At 45.6% G+C, this 20,226-nt stretch overlaps 1 protein-coding gene across 11 annotated transcripts in view; it reads left to right on the top strand.

Moving 5' to 3' along the window:
- BLTP1 (bridge-like lipid transfer protein family member 1) overlaps window positions 1–20,226 on the top strand; it is a 2,946,455-nt gene that overhangs the window by 2,471,584 nt on the left and 454,645 nt on the right. For all 11 annotated transcript variants that reach the window (XM_069631149.1, XM_069631145.1, XM_069631146.1 and 8 more), the window contains one exon: window positions 19,778–19,990. In XM_069631149.1, the coding sequence (XP_069487250.1) occupies window positions 19,778–19,990 (213 nt within the window). The remainder of the gene's footprint in view (window positions 1–19,777; window positions 19,991–20,226) is intronic.

Here is a 20,226-nt window from a genome sequence, read left to right as displayed (position 1 = left end):
CTGGCAGATACGTCAAAATTTGTCAGAAAAAAATAGAGCATTAATTGCAACTGCCACAATAAATACAAGGTTGTATTATTGCGATAGCCTTCTGGTAGGAACAACACAAGCAAATGTAAAAAAAAAAAGTTCCAAGTAATTCAGATTGGGGCTGTTAGGGCTGTGTGCAGAATGAAGCTCAGAGAGCACGTCACATGTGCGCGCCAAGAGCTGCATTGGCTCCCAGTCCTCCAAAGAATTCATTTTAAAGCCTCAAGTTGGATCTATAAATGCCTGGATGGTGATGTGCCTTCCTAAGTTAGGTCAAGGATTAGGAGAATACCATTTAGGTGCACATTGCGATCAACGATGGAGGACCTCTTGGTGCAGCCACGCTATTTGTTAAAAAGGTTTGGGAGATCCAACTTTAATGCATGGGCAACCAGTATCTGGAACGCACTCCCACAGTCACTTAGACAGCTTCCCTCAGTCGCACATTTAAAAAAAGACTTGAAGACCTATCTGTTTGACAGGGGAAGTGACTGAGAATGCTGTGGTGAACTCTATTGTAATGTCCTGTGAGCTCCCCGAGGCCTATATCAGATATGGACTCTAGGCTTGGGGGATTTTCATATTGATGATGTAGGAGGATGGGTGAAGGTAGGGGAAAGTCAATGTCTCAGTGGCTGGAAATTGTGGATTTTCATTATGTGATATTTATTGATATGTTATACTATATTGTGGCAAATGTGTAAATGATATGATCTTGAAATAATAAACACATTCAATAGAAAAAAAGAAAATTACCTCACTGTGCAGTGGCTGAGTAATGAAAAAGAAATGTTCTAGCCTATGAGTGCCAAGCGCAACTTAGTCTTCATATGCAAGCTTTTCATTGTTTCAAGATGTAGTATAACATCTATCCAGACTAGTGCAGAATTATATCATATAGAAACATTAATATTGCTTTAAGCAGAATTATATCATATAGAAACATTAATATTGCTTTAAATTTTAAACGTTTAATGCAGCAAAACCCTTTGTAAAGAATGAATTTCAGAATCAACCCCGGGGTCGATTCTGAGAGGCCAACCTATTATGGTCAACAGGAAAGACAATGATGTCTATCCAAACCCACTCGAGGTAGAGTAGCAGAGCAGTAAGGCTTAGATTTAGGAAAGTGTGAGTGGTCTAGGGCTACAATGAGTCGCACACAGAGCACTCCAATAATTCCACTTAAACATAAGATGTACACAAATATACAATTATTTATTAGGCTTTTAGAATACACTACAAGCAAGGAGCACTTAAAGTATTATCATACAACTACTATCCGATATATTCTCTATTAGGGGTTCTACTAACCGAACACCATCACTTTTTACCTTTAGAAACAGTTATGCATTAGTGAGAAAAGTCAAGAGCAACACTAAATAATTGTGGGTGGTAAAGTAGAGCAAGTAGTAATTTAGAACCAGTATAGACAGGTAAGTATATTAGGTAGAATAATCACAGGTAAACCTAAGACAAGGACACTAGTTCTTAATAAGTCCAGCCCTACTAAGAATTGGGGCATAGTGCCCAAAAGTCACAAGTTCCACAATATGTACTTGCTGGAGGGTTTACTTTTGGATTGTGAACAAGAGTTTCCAAAGCCAACATTTGAGAGTAAATGTTCCAGAAGATAAATTAAAAGGCAAGTAAAGTTCTTACTGAATTCCTTTCCATACTGGGGAAGCCCATGGAGAGGTGGAGGAGGGGATCCTTGTCCAGACCACCACCGATCTTAGTCAGGCAAGACAGAGAGAGGGTTAGGACGTTACACCCATACAACCCTATGGCAGTAGGTGGGTTAGGAATAGTTATGCAGACTCACCCGCTTACTTTGATTTCTTCAGCGACCCCTTCCGAGGTTCTTATATTCACTGGATCTATTCACTTCTGTACTGTCTGGTCGAGGGAGGTCCAGGGGCCGTGGGTGCAGAGGTCCTTTCAACATCTGATTGGGTCAGACTTGTCTGTGAATTCAGGGTCCCGTTATATGGCTATGATGACTGGAAAGCTGGACACCCTTAGCACGACGGGATGAAGATCTCCATGGAGCAGGCAACCTCAGGAGACCTCCAAGACACGATGAAGACAGTTTCCAGTGGGAGTCACCACAGTTGGGTAGAGACGGGTGATCCTTGTGGTGCGAACAAAGGAGCCAGCCCATCACGGCTTGCCTTTGGTCAAGAAAGCTGAAACTGCAGGAGCAGGCGTCTAGTTACAAAAGCGGAGGATCCAAGAAGGTCCAAGGATACACTCAGAATGCTGACGGCTGCAGCGAGGTAGCCCGGGAGAGAGCTTGTTGGGTCCACTGGTTAGTCCAGGAACACTTACGAAGACTCAGAAGCAAAGATCCTAGAGCAGGGGTCAGGACAGGTTGTTCCCACCAGTCAGAGGTCGAAGCACCGATGAGAGCCTTCTGGAAATCAGGAGAGAGGAGCAGGGCTTCACCAGGACTTGGCTGGAGGCAATGCTGCCAAGCTGCAGCCGCCTTCCTTGGGTCTTCAGCGGGCTGTACTTCTTAGTTGGGGTCTTGGCTCTAACGATCTGATAAATCGCTGCCAGAGTCCTTGTTTTATCCAGGATTTGGACAGAAGTTGCATCCAGGTCCTGCAATGGTAAGGGTCTGCACCATTGAAAGTGACAGAGGCTGTCCAATTATGGACATCCACTGGCCAACACATCTTTCCAGAAAACGACATAGGGCCTCATTAGCTTCCCCAGTATGGTAAAAATGGCGGTAAAATTGCTGATCATTCCGGCACCAGCATTTTTCCCGTACCGGAGAAACACAAGTTTGCTAGGGTGGCCGCAGATCTACCTCCAGGCCTGACCAGCCTGTAAGTCGGGCCTCCAATGGCAATAAAATGCTGCAATTGCCTCCATGGAGTCCTATAGGACTCAATGGAATATGGATTTCTTGCCGTTGCTGGCACCTGTAATAAACCAGTAATATTGGGATATCAGGTGCCGGTAATGGTAGGGGCCGTTTGACAGTATCATGCCGGAATTACTGGCGGGGTACTGGCAACTCGTAGTGTGGGCCAAACTCTGGCTCATATGTGAAGTGGGTCCAGACAGCCACAGCCCATACATCCTACCACAAATACAGACCAGCACTTTACCCAGGAAAGTAGGAGAGAGTACATGGTACTCTAAATGGTATTATGCTGTAAAATGCAGAAATGCACGAGTAAAAAAATCAGGTCAGTGTGAGTTAGGGTCAGGGCGTTATGCCCAAAGCAACCCTACGGAGGACAGGAGGAGACGGAAACAGGTATGTTAATTTCCAGGGACCCCTGTAGGTGTTCGGGAATCTGTTGGGGGACACAGTCTTCTGAGCTTGGTCCGGTCGTTGCAGGCCCAGGGGTCACAGGGGCAGAGGTAACTTTTGGCATTGGGATTTACTTTGTCAGATGCAGTGCACTGAAATCGTTTTCAGACATCTTCCATTTGAAGACTTAAAACAATGGAATATGGAGACTTCTCAGTTGCAGACCCCCTCTGTACACCTCACAGGATTGAAGTTGTGTTCCAATTTAGGACACCACGGTCAGGCAGCGACAGGCGACCGTCAAGCAGCAAACACAGGAACATCCCCAGTTCAGCTTCCCTTGAAGAGTGACAGCTGAAAATGCAGGAGCGAGCAACTTGTGACATACGCTGCAGATCTGCAAAGTTCCAAAGCTCTACTCGGAACGATGGTGGCTTCAGAGAGTTAGCCCAGCAGAGAGCTGGTCTGTCCACTGGTTCGTCCAGGGACTCTTCTGAAGGTTCAGAAAGCATGGACCCCCAAGCTGGGGTCGAGACTGGTTGTTCCCACCGGTCCAGGTGTCAAAGCCCCAAAAAGGGTGTTCTTGAGATCAGGTAGAAAAGCAAGCCTTCACCGGGCCAATCACTGGTGTTGATGCTGGTCAGCTGCAGGAGTCATCCTCGGTTTGCAGCTGCTCGTCTTCGTAAATTTCGTGGCTCCAATGGTGATCTGAAGAACAATCGCAGGAGTAAATAGGCAATTTGCGAGTATGAGAGGAAAGGCAGTCACGTTCCAATTCTACTTTAAAGTTGCAGATTTGGCATCAAACAATTCCAGCAGGAACTAGAGAAGACCCAAATGAAGAGCTCCCATGGCAGGTTTCAGAACCAGTCTCCCCAGAGGAAGATGCAGCACAGCAGGAAAATACCCACTGGAAACCAATGGGAAAATGTGACTGAACCCCTCCTTTGAATACCCTCGGGAATCCCTGAGGATAGGTCAACCCGGGGGCCAGAGGTACATACCAGGCTGTTAGTTTCTGAAAAGTAAGTTCCAGGATGGCTAAACAACCTGGTAAAAGTACAAGGCTTCTGTAACGCTCACCTGACTCCCACGGGGGCGCTGGCCTGGTTCGCGCTGCTGTGACCTCGTCTAAGGTGATGCGCAGGGTTCGGAAGACGGACTGGGCCGGGCCCCAGATCTGGCTTGTCTGACTCGCAGAAGTATCCTTCTGTAGGTGAGAATAGGGGGTTAACTGTCTGCGGGGTAATGCAATCGGCCTCCCACTTACCCCTCTCACCCTCCTCAAAACCCTTCTGTGCTTCCCCATAGCGTCTCACCTTAGGGTCTGGAAGGACGAGCTCTCCATCCTGCTTCTGATGCAGGGGCGCGTTGGTATCCAGTTACGTCACTGGATTTTCGGATGGGTGAGAACCAAACTTGCTTGGCTTCCAGGTAAGTTTTTCTATAAGTGGTTACCCTTGTGTCCATGCATTAATGTTCTAATGCTAATGTCTTTTTCCCCATAGGGGCCGGGGTACGGAATGCCGGGGAACAGGCACAGACCCGAGGTGAGCGGTGAAATCCTTGTGGAAATCAGGTAAGTCTTTAATGAGTGTTTTGGTAATGTCTTTTCATTCACTCATTAACGCTGATGTCTTTTTCCCCATAGGGGCCGGGGTCCGAAAATGCCTGGATGCGGCGCAGACCCGAAATGAAAAGGGAATGACCCAACAGGTAAGTCTTGACATGGAGTTTTAGCTTCCCTTTTCCCTTCTTTCTCTCACCTTTGTTCTTGTCTTTTTCTCCTAGGCGCGGGAGCGCGATTGCGAATCCGGATGGTCGCTGCTGAACATGGAGGCGCCCTGTAAAGGTGAGTAGAATGCGGCGCTGCAGCGATCGATGCGATGTGCTTTTAAAAATAAATGTCTTCCTTTTCAGGATTGTCGGCGAAATGTCTCTGGGGTGCAGATTTAGCAGGTGAGGCCTTTTCCTTCTTCTGTACTCTTGTTCCCTTCCTTTGCAGGTGATTCAGGATGCTGGCAGGTGTGGCAGAAGTCAAGATGCAGGAGCAGACACAGTGAGCGTCCAGCTGCTAGATGCAGAACAACGCGAAGCACGTGTGGCTGATCGGGTGTGGTTTAAATAGCCTTGGAAGAAGTTCCTAGAATGTGTCCTTCCTCCAATCAGGTATGTATCCTTCCCCAACCACGCCCGGGTGGTAAATGAGTCCCACAGGTAAAGTAGTTCCTTTCAGGCCTCAAGGATGCCGGGGTTCTGCAGCATGGTCTGCATCAGGTAAGTGCACCCAAACACTTTCATAATAAGCTTGGCGCCTATGGCGCCAGTACTGACGTTTTCTATGAGCCTGGCGCCATAGGCGCCTGGACGCTGTCCAAAGGGCCCCTATAAGGGGTTGCTGGGACCTTCCCCGGGGACTTGATGTCTGCTTTCGGGGACGCAGGGCCTGAGCCGGCTCCCTGGGGGCGGGCATCGTGACAGCTTCTTTTCCAAGTGCAGTACATAGGATGCAACCACCCAGGGTCTTGAACCTGGGCAACGTTGACCACAACTTTGGAAAAGAGCAACAAACAGCCTTCCTTGAAGTAAGACCCTCAAGCCAGAAGCAAAAGTAGTAGCACTGAGACCTCCAAAAACACAGGAGAACCCAGCAAAGCAGGATGCACAGCCACAGAAAATAGTCCCACTGTGAAGACTTCAGTGGTATTTGGATTTCAAAGGTAAGACACTTTTACAGGTACCAAGGCATGTGTAGACTTATTGTCGTTTCACTCATCTGAGACTTATAAAGTTAGCCAACATCCTAACTCCCAGAGATACAGTGAAAGGAATGCTGTAAGGCCTTATACGAACTGCCTTCCCCTTTTCAATTGAACTCTTGTGATTCTTCCTTAAATACATTTAAGATGAGTAAACCTGCATTTAAAAGTAGAAAGCTGACTAAAAAGCCTAATTACCTAAGTACTCTGCCGAGGAAGAGGGCTCAAGAGCAATGTCGCAGAGCAATGTCGCAGGAGTGGTCAGCTTGTTAAGCAGAATGGCCCACACCTGAGGAAAGTAGAGAGACTTAAAAGGCCCCCTCAGCTGCAGGCCAATTAGATGGAGATGGTGGTAGAGCTGGAATAGTGGCAGTAGCAGAAGGAAAGCATCTTGCTGGCAGTCCAAACAGAAGTTGGTGGAAAAAGAGAGGGCGCTGGGACCACTGTGGAGCAGATTCCAGCTGCCAGTCCTGAGAGAGGGTCCTTTTCCTCCTGAATCTGAAGTGCAGAGGTTGTGCAGCAGAAAGTGTGAAGGAAGACTGCTTTTCCCCATGTGAACCGGATTGCAGGGATTGCACAGCGGGAAGCGTGCTGGAGGCCGTGGCTAGAAGTTGGTGTACAGCCAAGGGTCCCAGGAGCAAGACGGGCTCGCTGACTGTGTGGCGGAAACAAAGACACCTTCGCTGAGGAAGGGTGTATGTTCACAAGAAGCCAGAAGCAGTTAGTCATTCAGCATGCAAAACGATCAAAGACGGAAGCCGGCGAGTTTTACCGAGCGTTCTGATCCCTTGCACAAACAAAGGCAGGCAACTGTAGTCAAGGAGACGCACTTGTGTATGTGTAAAAGCGAAGCAAAACCGACAGTTGATTGTTGACAATGAAGATGACAGAAGTAGCATTTGCGTAGAAGAGAAACTGCCGGAATAGTTCTAATAAAATATTAAACTACTGAAAGCAGCTGAAATACTAATCGTATGTGCTTAAAAATGATTCTAAAAGTGAAGGCTAACTAAAAGGATCATTTTATAAAGCAGAAAAACATTGTAGCGCTGATGTAAAGTGACTGAACTTTACCAAATTGTGAGTTCCAGGGAACAAGCATTTCCCAAAGCCACTAGAGGTGCAAGCATTGCCAAAGTCAAGAGTAGAACAAGCATTACACAAAGCCAAGAGTGCTGCAAGCATTGTCGCAAGCCAAGAGTTGTACAGGCATTGTTTAAAGCCAAAAGACACTAACAATAAGGCATGCAATTAAACTGCTCTGGTTGGCAGGAAGAGAAGGGGCAAATGCAAGGTTGTAAAAGGGTGAACCTTGTTGATTGCAATTGTTCCCTAAAAGCTGGTATAAAAACTCAAATTGCCAAAGTCAAAAGGAGGACAGGTCGAATGACATCCTTCAAAGTATCTTGGTAATTGGTGTTGCAGAAAGACAAGAGTGGCAAAGAGGCTGCCCTTCAGGAAGGTGAATGTTCAAAGGAAAAGGGTCTTGCCTACGTGAAGGTGTTGAGGAGCACTAATGTGAATGTTGACTTTTCTGAAAAGTCGTGTAAAGTCACAAAGTTGCAAACTGCTGAAGCTGTGGTAAAACCTTTGGTTATCAGTAGATTTAAAACTTCAGAAGCACTGTTGAGTGTGCAACACTATCAGGCAGGAGATTAGACCTGCATGGTGAATCCTTGTAGAAGTGAACCTGGTATGAGAGTCGTGGTGGAAGTAGAGGTGCTGTAGACTGTAGATGTAAACTGATTTATTGCGCTAAAAGCGAGAGCAGAGAAGAGCTAACAAGCAGTTGTGTTTCTTTGAATCCTGCAAGAAGCTGTGTTTCTTCGAAACAGACAAGAAGTTGTTTTCTTTGACATTCATAAGTTGTGGCAGAGCATCCTGACCAAGAATATCATTGATGCTATTTGATGAAGTAGAAATTATTATTCAAGAAAGAAGAGGAATCTTTCTTTTGGTTAAGCATTGGTTTAACAGAACTTTCTTTTGACAAATTGAAGGAGCCATTAACTGTCTTGGAACTGTGTTACAAACCTGGATTTCCTTGTTTCTTTTTGCTGAACATTGGAACTGAATCTAACTTGAAACCTGGGAAAGGAGTGTTTACCAAGGATATAAAGCGAGACTGTGAAAACATTATAATTTCAATTGTTGATGTTGTAAATTGCCATATATTTTCTTGTGTATTTTATGTATAAGTGTGAGGAGCAGATATCCCTTGTTTGGGTGTTTTCCTTAGTTGATGATAGGCAGGGAAATCCTTGTTGGGGTAGGGATAGTGAGGCGTTTATTGAAACTTATAATTTAATAAAATGGTATATTTTGAGAAATCATTCAAAAGTTGTCCGCCTCACTTTTCAGATCCCTCACACTACTTTTAGAACACCTCTTGTCTAAACAGTTCTTTGAGACCAAAATGTACTATAACTAGAACACAAACCTCAAGGGGGTCCTTCAATCTGATATTGATTTTGGAGATGATTTGTGCAACTGGGAAGGAAACACTATCAGTAACTATAACTTTGAAGATATATTTCAATTCTGAAATGCTTGTTTTTTTGTTTTAGAAAGCAACAAACACACTCACAACTGTCTCTGTGAATTGTAAAACAAAACATTGTTTGAGCAGGAGACTGCCTCAAAGCACGCAGGTTTTGAAATTCCATTAAACTGTGATCATTTTAGGGAAAATTTGAATTTAAATGCACCTCCTATTTCTAATGGATACATTTCACCCACAGATGTCCTGATCTGTACAATGTGTTCCTGGTGCAGACTGGTCCATACATCTGTCTCATAGCTGCTAGATGGCGGAATATACCTCTGCAACCAAATCAGTCAAAGACCATGAGTGCTTCTTGTTTTGGAAGTGACTTCCTCAGGATGTGCTTGTGTGTATACAGCAGCACAGGCACCTTTTTTGACCCATTCTTTTCCCCGTTGTATAGATGCTGATTTTTTAAGGAGCAGTCACTTCCATTTCGTCATCAGTCATGTCTCCTTATAAACCCATAAAAGTGTGGTTCTATGTCCTGCAAGGAATGTCAGATACAGATATCAATCTCGTACTAGTCTTGTGTTTGTGTTTAAACAAGAACCATGACACTGAGGAGTGTGGGTCTTGCCAATCCATGTATCTGATGGATGTCAGGGAGCAGATGGCCATTGTTTTTGTGGCCCTCAGTAAGAAGACAAAGACGGGAAAGATATCTGAGTGAGTCCTCTTCTTCCGACTTAAACATCGTCTCATCTACAAAACTATGCCACCGGTCAAGGTCTATGCCACCGGTCAAGGTCTCTGAGGCCGAGTTCCAAGGAACAAAGAAACATCTCTTCAGCTTATCATAATAAGTGCCAAACCTTGCCTCCGCACTTCATATTCCTCTCTGGAGAATTAGGAGGTTTTCACTATTCCCATGCTTAAGGTTTTCCAGCAGGCTCCCCCCTTTCTAAAACAAGCCTCAAATTCCACCAGTCCCTCCAATGACAGCCTAGACAAGGCTAAAACATTGCACTGCAAGTCTAAGGGCTCACTCCTGATTTGCTGCAGAGGGAGGGGGTGCTGTTGGCACTGCAAGGGCTGACCTCAGATCTGTGCACTCTAAAATAGCCAACCTCTCAAGAAGTGAATGCATGTTGTCATTAATCCAGGTTTATTTCACAGCGGCCGCTGGGAGAAAGGCTAGACAACTCCTTGGAGATTGAACTAACCCGAGTCTTCCTGAACCACAGAACAGATACAGTATATGTCAATTTCCAGAACAGTTAACTCACTCGCACATCTCCATCATGTTCCCTTACAAAGTGTGACTGGGCCACTGATCCAGCCCTGTCAGGGGTGGGAGGGAGCCTGACCCCAACAACCCTGTGTACTAGAGAGTGACCCCTGACCGGCCCATAGAGTCCGAGCTCCCTCTGTAGTACTTTAAAACGAAATAGCTGCACCTTGAGGTGGATGGGGTGTAGGATTTCTTACTCCAACACCAATCAATAAGGACAACTCAATGGTTTGGCAAAGCGGAGTCTGTTTAATGACAAGTACAAGAAACGGGTAAATATGGAAATCAACAGTGATGCGATAGCCCGTCTCGCTTCAACTCCCAACGACTTCATGCAAACAGTAAGTTATACCTAAAATTCGTCATCACTGACGTGTAACACTTAAAAAGTTGTCATGCAATTCTATTGGTCCGAAAAGGTAACTTAAATATAGGGGAACTATATCTGTATATGGTAACGGAGTGTGAGGATTGGACAAACATTATGAGGTGGGCATCTAAGCCCTTGCTTCAAAAATTACTACGGTGGACGTCACTAAAAGTACAACGTCCCATTGGTTCTACTATCTATAAGACCCTAGATTATTTGGTCCATTGTGATTGGGTTGGCTTCAACCCCATGCAGAAATCTCCACTTTAATTATTAGCACACAGAATGGTCAACCAGGTGCAGGATGCGCCAAGATTTACCCGGCCTCCCTTTTATCAATCAGTTCTTTAGTGCTATGTGTCAATTAGTTGGCTGTGTTCGGCCTCGAAACTGCAGCTTCTTGTCAGGAAAAGTTATGGTATCTTCTGTTTGGGAGACAGCCAGGCATAGGTGCCTCTTCTCGCTTGGCTGGTCACCTGCTAGCACCCCGTGAATCTGCTTAGTTTTCCTTCTATTTGTGCATTTAATTCTTTATTCGGCCTGCCACCTGCCTGGGCCTCCTTATCTCGACCTTCCCGGGGCAGGCTGCACTGTTCTTAAGTTTTGATTCTCCGAAGCTACTGTCCGCCTCCCTCTCTTGGTTTGACCTCGACTTCCAAGGCACGAGCTGCTCTTGCTGAGTTTCGATTCCACCATCTTTTCTTGTTTTAGCTGGAACACGAATCCTGTCCTGTTTGACCCCTAGTAACCTGAGTTAATTCTGCTTTTGTGTAAAGTGGGCTTGCACTTATATAGTGTGCTTCGTTGAGGTAGATATATAGCTGGCGCTTGCCGCTCTACTCTTCTACTAAGCATAGCAAGGTGCACTGTTTTCTTAGCTTCTTACGGTTACAAGCATATGTGCAGGCGTTAGCTGGTTGAATATCTTCATCCTGCTTTACAGTTTAAGTTTCTTTATATTTCAACATTGTCTCTCCTTCTAAGTTCATGATATCCTTATTCATGGCGTTTCGTATCTGTCATCTTTTGGGTGTCGTTTCTTTCATCTGTGAGTCTGTCCGTGTCCTTGTGTCACCATTCGTCTTCAATTAAGGCCTTTTGAGTTTCTTCTGGGACAGTGTTTAAGCAATCTTCATTTTGTGTCATTTGCTGGTAGGGTTGTCTCAATGGATACCTTACTGTCCATGGTTGTCTGGTTATTAGTACTTCAATAGGTATTGTTCTTCTGATAGGCACTGGGCAGAGTCCTAATGCGGCTCTTTGTTGGTTTATTTGTTCATCATACGTCACCTATCTCGATGTGAACGCTCCTGGTACTGCAAAATGGACGACTGGAGTGCAGGCTGGATTTGGGACCTCCTCTACACCTGGGTGCCAGAGAATTTGTAGACAGGCCTCCTCCCATCATCTCCTTACCTGCCAGGACGGTACCATGGCAGGACCTGGCATCGCGCTGCACAATAACCTCACAAGAGTGACCACAGACTAGCAAAGGAGAAGAGCCAGCTCACCAAGAGAATGCAGCCAAGACACGTAGGAAAGGTGGAGGGCCTTTAAGCCCTTATGTAACCTCCCAACCCCTCCCCTGTCGCACCTCTTGAGAGTGAGGTAAGCCATTGGTAGGGTAAGTAGCCAATTCAGAGATGGGAAGGGATATATAAGAGGGAGCTTGGGAGTTGTTTGGTGTGGGCCGCAGTTGGGTGAGTACCGACGGCAGAGGAGGGCGTCCAAGAGACCAAAGGAGGCGAGAGCGACTGGAGTGCAAAGGCTCTAGTTAAGGAGGAGCTCTGTGGAGTCTTTGTGTGAGAGAGGGGAGATTGTGAGTAGTAGAGGTAGAGTAAGAGTACTGGTTGAGTAAGAGTACTGGTTGAGTGGAGTAGTGGTAGTTGGGAAGAAGTAAAGTAAGCTTTGGGAGTAGTGAGTGAAGCAGATAAGAGGTAGTGTGGTAATTGGTAGTAGAGGGGTGAGCATGGCATCATATCCCTGGGTGTATCAATGGAGTAAGGACAGTAAATGAGATCGGTGGTAGTGGAATAGCAGCAGCAGTAGTAGACGGAGAGTGGGTAGATTGACAGTGAGTGGAGGAAAGGAGTAGGTATTGGGTATAGAGGGAGAGGAAGGAGGGAAGAAACAATAACAGAATCAGAGGGGTAGTTGGAGGTACACATTTTAATAAGAACAGGAGTAGAAGGGGAAGTAAGATCGACAGGTGGAGGTTGAAGGGACAGTGACGTGGTGGCAGGAGAACAACTTAAGAGACCGGTATAGTGAAGGGTCCGATGCAAGAGGGTCTAAAAGGAGTAAGCGTGATGCTGGGCGGAAGAAGGCTCCTATTATTCTCAGAGATTACTAAATGGGTATAGGTGAGGACAGCTAGAAGATCCTTAGGGAGTGAGTCAGTCATCGTATTAGGGCTATCAGCACCAGTCTTAGAAAGAGAACAGACAGCCAGGTGTTACCGTTGGCAAGTACTAACATCCCTGATAAGGACACTTGGGCTAGGGAGGAGGAAGACCCAGGGGAAAGTTGAGTGAGAGAGGGACGGCCCGAGCGCCAAAAATCTCAAGCCCTGAGAACCATAGAGAATTTTCTCCTTGAATAACAAACCAGTCTGTAAATTATAAATAAACACCATTGGACTTGTCATCAGTCAGCGTGGTTCTTTGTGGCGGGCCACCCTGTCACAAAAGTCATCACCCAAAACTCAAATGGTTTGGCCCAATACAAGGAAATCTAATCCCCACAATCTCATTGCCTGCCTGCACTGTGGCACCATCCCTTTAGACATATGGTTTTCATGACATTGCAAATACAAGCCCAACCCTCTTCTTGGGTTTGTTTCTACAAGACACAAAACCCTAACATGGGATTCCACTTGGTACCTGACCTGCAATGCTAAATCTGCCACGCATGATTTATGTATGGGCACTAACTCTTGCTCCAAACACTCTGACACCCTGGATACTTATTCTTGTCATCCTCTTGCGCCTTTTCATTATGCGACTTCCAGTTCAATCCACCTGGCCTCCGTTCCCATTATAATCTTTTACCTGCTAATCTATTTGACCTTCTCATAGGCCCGCCGTCATCTCTGCTCCCAGTCACCCTTTTACAGTTCTATCCACTAAGCCTAGATTAACAGTGCCAGGTAGCAGATGCTTCTTTGGCCACTGGAACAGCAATTTCCAAGCTAAAATAAACCTAGGCCCGTGCCTTTATTCTATTTCAACTCCAAATAGCCGCTTCCACATTGTTGCAGCTGTTCCTCTGCCAATTGATACTTCCTCCTTAGCCAGCCATTCTCCCAAACCAGCATGTGTGCATTTTTATTTGTACCAAATCTACTGCATCCCCTTGTAATTGGTTTCCCATTCAAGAGACTTTTTCCAGTTTGTATGAAGCTCTGCGCGTTAAATCTCATTATGCTAAGTTGCACAATTTTCTCCCATATTAGGTTAGTCTTCATGATGTTGCTACATATATGCAAATCTAAAATGTATCACACTTGACACAAAATAACACTAAAAGTAACCTTTAACAACCCTTAATTAACTATTCTAGATACATGCAAAACTACAACATTGTAACAATATCACATCCCTTACATTAATATGGTGCACACAACTTCTTTCCTTTCTATTGAGATAAAATCCATCTACAGCAAACTACACAGGGGTGGCTTCCACTTTGATCAGGTTGGGTGCTTTTCACCCTTCCTGGTGCCGGCAATCAGGACTGGATCCGGAATGACTGACATAGCTTGATGCCATCTTGGAGAGAAGGAGGATGAACAAGAGATATCGTATGGTATGGCATCATCAAACAGCCTGAGGGAATGTTTCCCCTGCTTCAGGACTTTTCCTAATTTGTTTTTATTAAGCAATATATACATACAGTAAAAGAGGAGAACCTTCTGGTTTTACCACATGACAATTATCTTTACTCATTTAAAAATAATATTCAGCCAGAAACGAGAACCCCCCACACATTACTATTACATCCAAACAGATTAATCTATTGACTGATTGTTAACTAACATTGATTAATAAATGATAATTGATAGAGGTGTGCATAGCCAGAATTAACATTGCTGTCCTCTCGTATTAACTGGCAGTGTGTAGATTTGCCATTAAGGACGTATTCTGTAAGCCAGTCATGCATCACCTAATACATCTCGTGAGGATTATCTTTTGCAAGTGTATTCACATAGGTCCTGAAATCTGCCCACACGTTCCTCTGGTGCATTGAGGGGCAAAGAATGAATAGAATCTGTCTCATAATCATTGAACACTATCATGTCTGTGAACCACTCTTGCTTGCCAGCGAGCAGAAGCCAAGCGCCTTCGAGCAGACAAAGCCAAAGTCTCCCCTACAAGGGGAGGGGCTCTGGTGCACCTAGAGGAGGCGCTTCCACTTCCACAGTGCCCTCCGCAGCCACCAGCGCAAGCTTCTCTGATGTCCTCTGTAGGAGGAAGGATATCTGTTTCTCGAGGGATGGAGAAATACCACTAAGCCTGAGCCTTACAGATCTTCCAACAGGGATACTGTCTCCCGTTTGCCTCTTGCTCCGACTAACCCCCCCCCTCCCCATTGACACATCACTTGTCTGCGGACCCTCTCCTATTGGACAAGCTCTGTCAGCTTCTGGCAAAAGGGGCCATAGAGATGGTATCCTGCTCATAACGAGGCAGGCGTTTGTGCTCAACTTACTTTCTGGTGCCAAAGAAGGACAGAGGTCTGAGATCCATCCTGGAGCTGCGGCTCCTTAACTTGTATCTGCGCAAGAACAAGTTCGAAATGGTCACTCTGGCCCAGAACCTCGAGTCCCTGGTGGGGCACTGCCACTACCAGTTCAAAGTCCTTCCTTTTGGTCTTCGGCGCCAAGGGTTTTCACCAAGCTGCTGGTAGTAGTGGTGGCTCACCAAGCTGCTGGTAGGAAGGCATTCGTGTTTTTCTCTACCTGGACGACTGACTCATCTGAGCCTGTCCCCCAGACCTAGCGTCGGCACCCCTGTCCCGGATGTGCAGTGTGTTGCAAAGCTTGGGCTTCTCCCTGAACTTCAAGAAGTCTCCTTTTTCACCATCCCAGTACCTCTGATTTATGGGGGTGGTCTTGGAAACTCGCCTGGTCTGGGTTTCCCACCCGAGGACAGTGTGTCTAACATATTCAAAAGGGTCCAGGTTTTCCATCGTCGAACAACAGCTAGAGCATTGCTTTTCTGCGATTGCTGGGTGGTTCACAATGGTCACAGTTTCAGGGGCCAACATTAGACCTTCTGCTGGTCTCGGAGACTGTGGCCAAAGAACTAGCATTTTCTCTGCAAAGCCCAGTACCAACTGTTTGTTTTTGCAAGGACTTCTGGCTAGCCAAACAACTGGAAATCTTGGTGGGCATCCTCAAGTCTCTGCAGAGATGCTGGAAATCTGCTGCGCTGCCCTCCACCAGGAGACGACCCTGCAGGATGACCAAAGTTTAACCGGCGAGTTGCAGAGGGCCTCCCGACTCCGTCCAGGGTCAATGTAAGAAATGAATCTCTGAAGATCTCTGTGATGGTCTCTGCTTTGTCATTGAACCAAATCTGTGTGTTGCCCCCGAGCGCCCCCATTACAGTCTAAGGACTCCAGAGGAACCTAAAAATGACCAGCAGTGAACGCCCTTGAACCTGCAACACGATGACCTTGCATGGCGACTACACAGGTTAACCTTGTTTTCCCAAGAGATTTACTGTTGCCAGGGACAGTTTCTAACTTGTAAGGGCTTGGGGGTCTGAGAACCCCTTATATTTCTTGAACCACTCCCCACTACCCCCTGGAGATGAGGGACGGAACACAACTTGCATTTCCACCACCACTCTTATTGTCCACCATACAAATGCGCCAGAATTTGCACCGGCATGGATTTCCATGTCTGCGCAAATGCCGGAGTTCCCTATGGAGAGTGCCAGCTTTATGCGCCAGCAAAAAGCAGGTGGACTCCATAGGGATCCATTGTAAATGCTGCTTGCCATGCTTGCATCTCAGGCGAAATTTACAATTACAAATAAACGCTGTCTGACATGCGTGCATGCTTGCATACTGGGAACTCGAAAATTAGCCTCCAAATAATCAGGCCAGGATCTCAAATGGGCACATGTGCTGGGGGATTTCGAAAGAAGTGGCAAAGCTGCAAAAAGAAAAATCTCTCCTCACACTTGTACTCTGAGTTTGAGCCTCTAGCTTTACCTGTTGCACCACCGTTCTTTGGGGGAGGAGGGGAGGTTCAAAGAAAAGGGTTAGTACGTTGAGGACACACCCTTTTAATCTCCTCAATGTGGTTCCTGAATTTCATCTTCAGCAAAAGATCCACCAGCCAGTGTTCTTGACCTCCTCTGCACCATCCAACCCCAGGTTTGCCTTACGTTTTTCTGGCCAGGTCAACCAGCTTTTTGTGAGAATCATGGAACTCTGAATAGGTAGAGCAATTTGTAGTCAATCTCCAGATGGATGGTGCTGTAGATTAAGATTTATGACTTGGCTCACAAGGATATCCTGGAGACCCTTAGTCTCCATTTTACCATAGGTCTGGCAGCTACCTCTGCCATGCAGAGGTTGTTTCCTCTGCTGGGCATTTTTCAAGAAGCTACATGTGTCTCTCTGCACACATTTACTAAACACTACAACCTTAACACTCTTGCTAGTGTGACTGCTCAAGTCAGGCGCTCTGTGCTTTAAAACTCTGATTTAGTCAGTCTCCATTGCACTCTTCCCTCCTCCAGTCAATCTAGCTCTAAGTCTTTCAGAAATTAGGAATCCGTGGGAGGAATACATCCATTAGAAGAATACGTTAGTTGTCTTCTGCAATGTTCTTTCTGATGGATGTGCTATTCCTCCCACAGAGCCGTCAACGCTTCCACCTACCCCTGTAAGGATTGCTCAAAAGATTGTTTTCTTTTATGTGCCAGATTTATCATTACACATCATCTGTGACCCAAGGAGGGCAGGATGGTTAAAGGTGCAACTTGCGTAAAAGAGCGCCTCAGGCTTCGGGTATATCCACCATGGACCAGACTTCTAGCACAAGGGGCACGCATAATATGTGACAGATTTGGCCACACAGCAAGCCTGCACCACCTAGTGGCAATGAGAACAATGTCACCATGTTTCAGGAGGAACCTGACTTGTGGGAGGAATACGTTATCCATCAGAATGAGAATTACCAGAGGTACCTTTTTCATCTACTTTTTCTGTGCCATCAATGGAGAAAGGCTGCGTAATATTGGATTACAAACATACTTTTAAGTTAAATCAATGACTTGGCCTATTGTAAACCAACAGTGTGTGTTTTTAGAGATACTGTTTTTAACCTTACTTCTGCAATGATGATTGTTTGGAAAGATTTCTCTTTTGGCAACTTTCCCTCCACAGTTCCTATGGACTCCCAAATCGTTTTGCTTTGTTTTTCAACCTTTTCAGACTTCTTGAAGGGAAGCAAAGCCTTCAGCTTCACTTCCCCTGCCTTTTGCTAATTTGTTATGGGGAACTGATCTGTCCTTCAGACTATCAGCGCAGGGAAAGTATGTTTCCCTTTTAACTTTCACACTTTTGTAACTTTTTTACATTGCATACAACATCTTACAATGCAGTGCAATGGGATACATTTGTATCACCCTAGTCTTAAACTGGTGGCAGCAATTGTGTTTTTACCATGTTTGGGTTATTTCTAGTGTTCACATTCGCGTTTACCGCGTTTGACTACTAAACGTGTCTAGTGCCCTAAAATGGTCACACCAAAATATTTTCGCTTGTTCTATGGCTATATCATTTGCTCATCTTCATGCTTTGCCAGGTCAGGGAATCCCATATAAGGTCATGCACTTACCAGGGAGAGTTGCAACATTTGCGGGCTAGTGATGACTTTGTGTGTGTGTGGCTTAGGAAGGAGTGACACTGTCTAGTCCCGTTCCGCATTCCAGGAGCCGACAGTCTGGGTGTGGGGCATGAGTGAAACCAATAGTTGTCCCTCATTGGACAGCTAGTGGCTGTTTGAATGGTGCAGATCTTAACCATTGGTGGGCTTGGACTTGTTTCCATTGTGGATTTTGGATAAAAAGAGGATTCTTGCAGCCATTTCTTCAGATCAGCACTGGAGCCAAAAATCCCTCCTAGAAGAACAGCTGCCTGAAGAGCTGAAGAAACCTCTTTCCTGCATCTGGGCCAATGAATCCCTGCTGGACTACCTTATCTGTGAAGGCCATGAGCGGTGCTTCAACCCTTCGACTGATGGGAACAACCAGTCTTGATGTGTTCTCAGGGATCCAGGCGTCCTGAGCCTTCGGAAGTGTACCTGGACCACCCATTGGAATGACCAGTTCTCCAGTGGGCTACCTCGCTAGAACCGTTGCAGTTCTGCGTTTGCAGCCAGAACTGTGGTGGTCGCCATCTTGTGGTATAAGTCACCTTTCTGATGAATTCCAGCCTCCCAGCTTCAAGAAATCCTGCCCTGGAAGGATTTCTACAACTGCGAATGGAAGGACGCCTGCCATAGTCTGTCTGCGGTGGCCGTCGCTGGTCCCCCCCCCTCCTGTGAAGTGTCCTGAACAGAGCTGCATTATGCATTTCTCCATCGCCAAGGGTTTCACTCTGCTCCTGGACCCGACCAGAAGAATAATTGCTCCCGCAGCTCTTGGGCACCTCTTACCGGAGCTATTGGTTTGCAAACCACCCTCGAGCGACCCATCCAGTCATCTGGGAAAATCTGAGTCAGTGGGGTAAGTTAACTCCAAGCATTTGTCTCCTCCTGTCCTCCGTAGGATAACATTGAGGACAAATCTCTTTGCAGCCTTCCATTCCACTGATTTTTGGTCGTCACACCTGAGCAGTAACACCTGAAAGCTAAGAACACATTTTACTTACCCAGTAACTTTGTTGCTTTTCTTCTTTTTAACAGTTACCAACACAAGTAACTTATCTGCTACGGATACATTCTGGGGAGAAGCATTGTGTCTTGTTAGGGATTGGTCTGCTGAAGCTAGGGAATATCTCTTGTGACTTGGTTCCATCTTACTGCATCACTTTACTCACCTATCTTGTTGATTTAAATCATTGAATGCCTTTTAAGAACCTATGGTGACTGTATCTTTTTTAATTATTGAGTGTTGTGCAATATTATCACGGGCAGGTTTCATTTGTTTAAGGCCTAGAATAAATACTGTATATTTATACATTCATGTCTGAAATGAATTATTGTGGGCAACACTTTGGACTTATTGTAGACCCATGACCCCACTCTCCCTCTTCTGAGAATAGCCTTGATTGCTCTCCATCGCTACCTTGATTAGGTTTTGGCTAACCTCTCAGAGTGCCCCTGTTCACTATATCTAGGTGTGCCTCCTAAAATCTGACCACCAGGCCAGATTGTAGAACTCCATCTTAACAATGATATTCTGAGAAGTATGCAGATCCATTCTCATCAAAGCTTTGGGGTCCCAACTATTGCCATGAAGAGTATTTAAAAAGTCTGGTACTGTTGACAATAAACTTTTGGTATCAGATGCATACTTACCGTAAGGCACTTGTTTTCCATTCAAAGGCAAACCTCTCGCAAGAAGTCGTCTGGCTTTGCAGCAGTTCAACAACTTTTCACTGACCGCTGGCCTACTCCAGGAAACAGAAATGTGTCCGGCACAACTACTGAAAGAAATATTGACTTTGAGCTTGACATAAGAGTCGAAATAGATAGTGGGAAATGCGTGCTCTACCCAACTACACTTCAGCAAGAACATGATGACATTGGTTTGAGGAGGTAACATTTGAAATTATATATATATGTTGTTTGATTGGCAAGCTTTAATAGGGAATTGTCGTGCCACAATGCATGTTTGGCCCTTAACTGCGCTTAATAAAGCAATTTTCCTAGCTATCAAAGCAGAAAAAGTCAAAGGGGGGGGCACCAGTCATCATTGATACTCATTACAAATTGGTCTGTTTTCCATATTCAAATGATGTTTAATTAAATATATTAAAGCTGCTTGTCACCTG

This window comes from Ambystoma mexicanum, chromosome 6q, assembly GCF_040938575.1.
Source record: "Ambystoma mexicanum isolate Mex_15411 chromosome 6q, UKY_AmexF1_1, whole genome shotgun sequence".
Taxonomy (NCBI): domain Eukaryota; kingdom Metazoa; phylum Chordata; class Amphibia; order Caudata; family Ambystomatidae; genus Ambystoma; species Ambystoma mexicanum.
The sequence above is the reverse complement of the archived record's forward strand: the minus strand, read 5'-3'. Positions and strand labels throughout refer to the sequence as shown.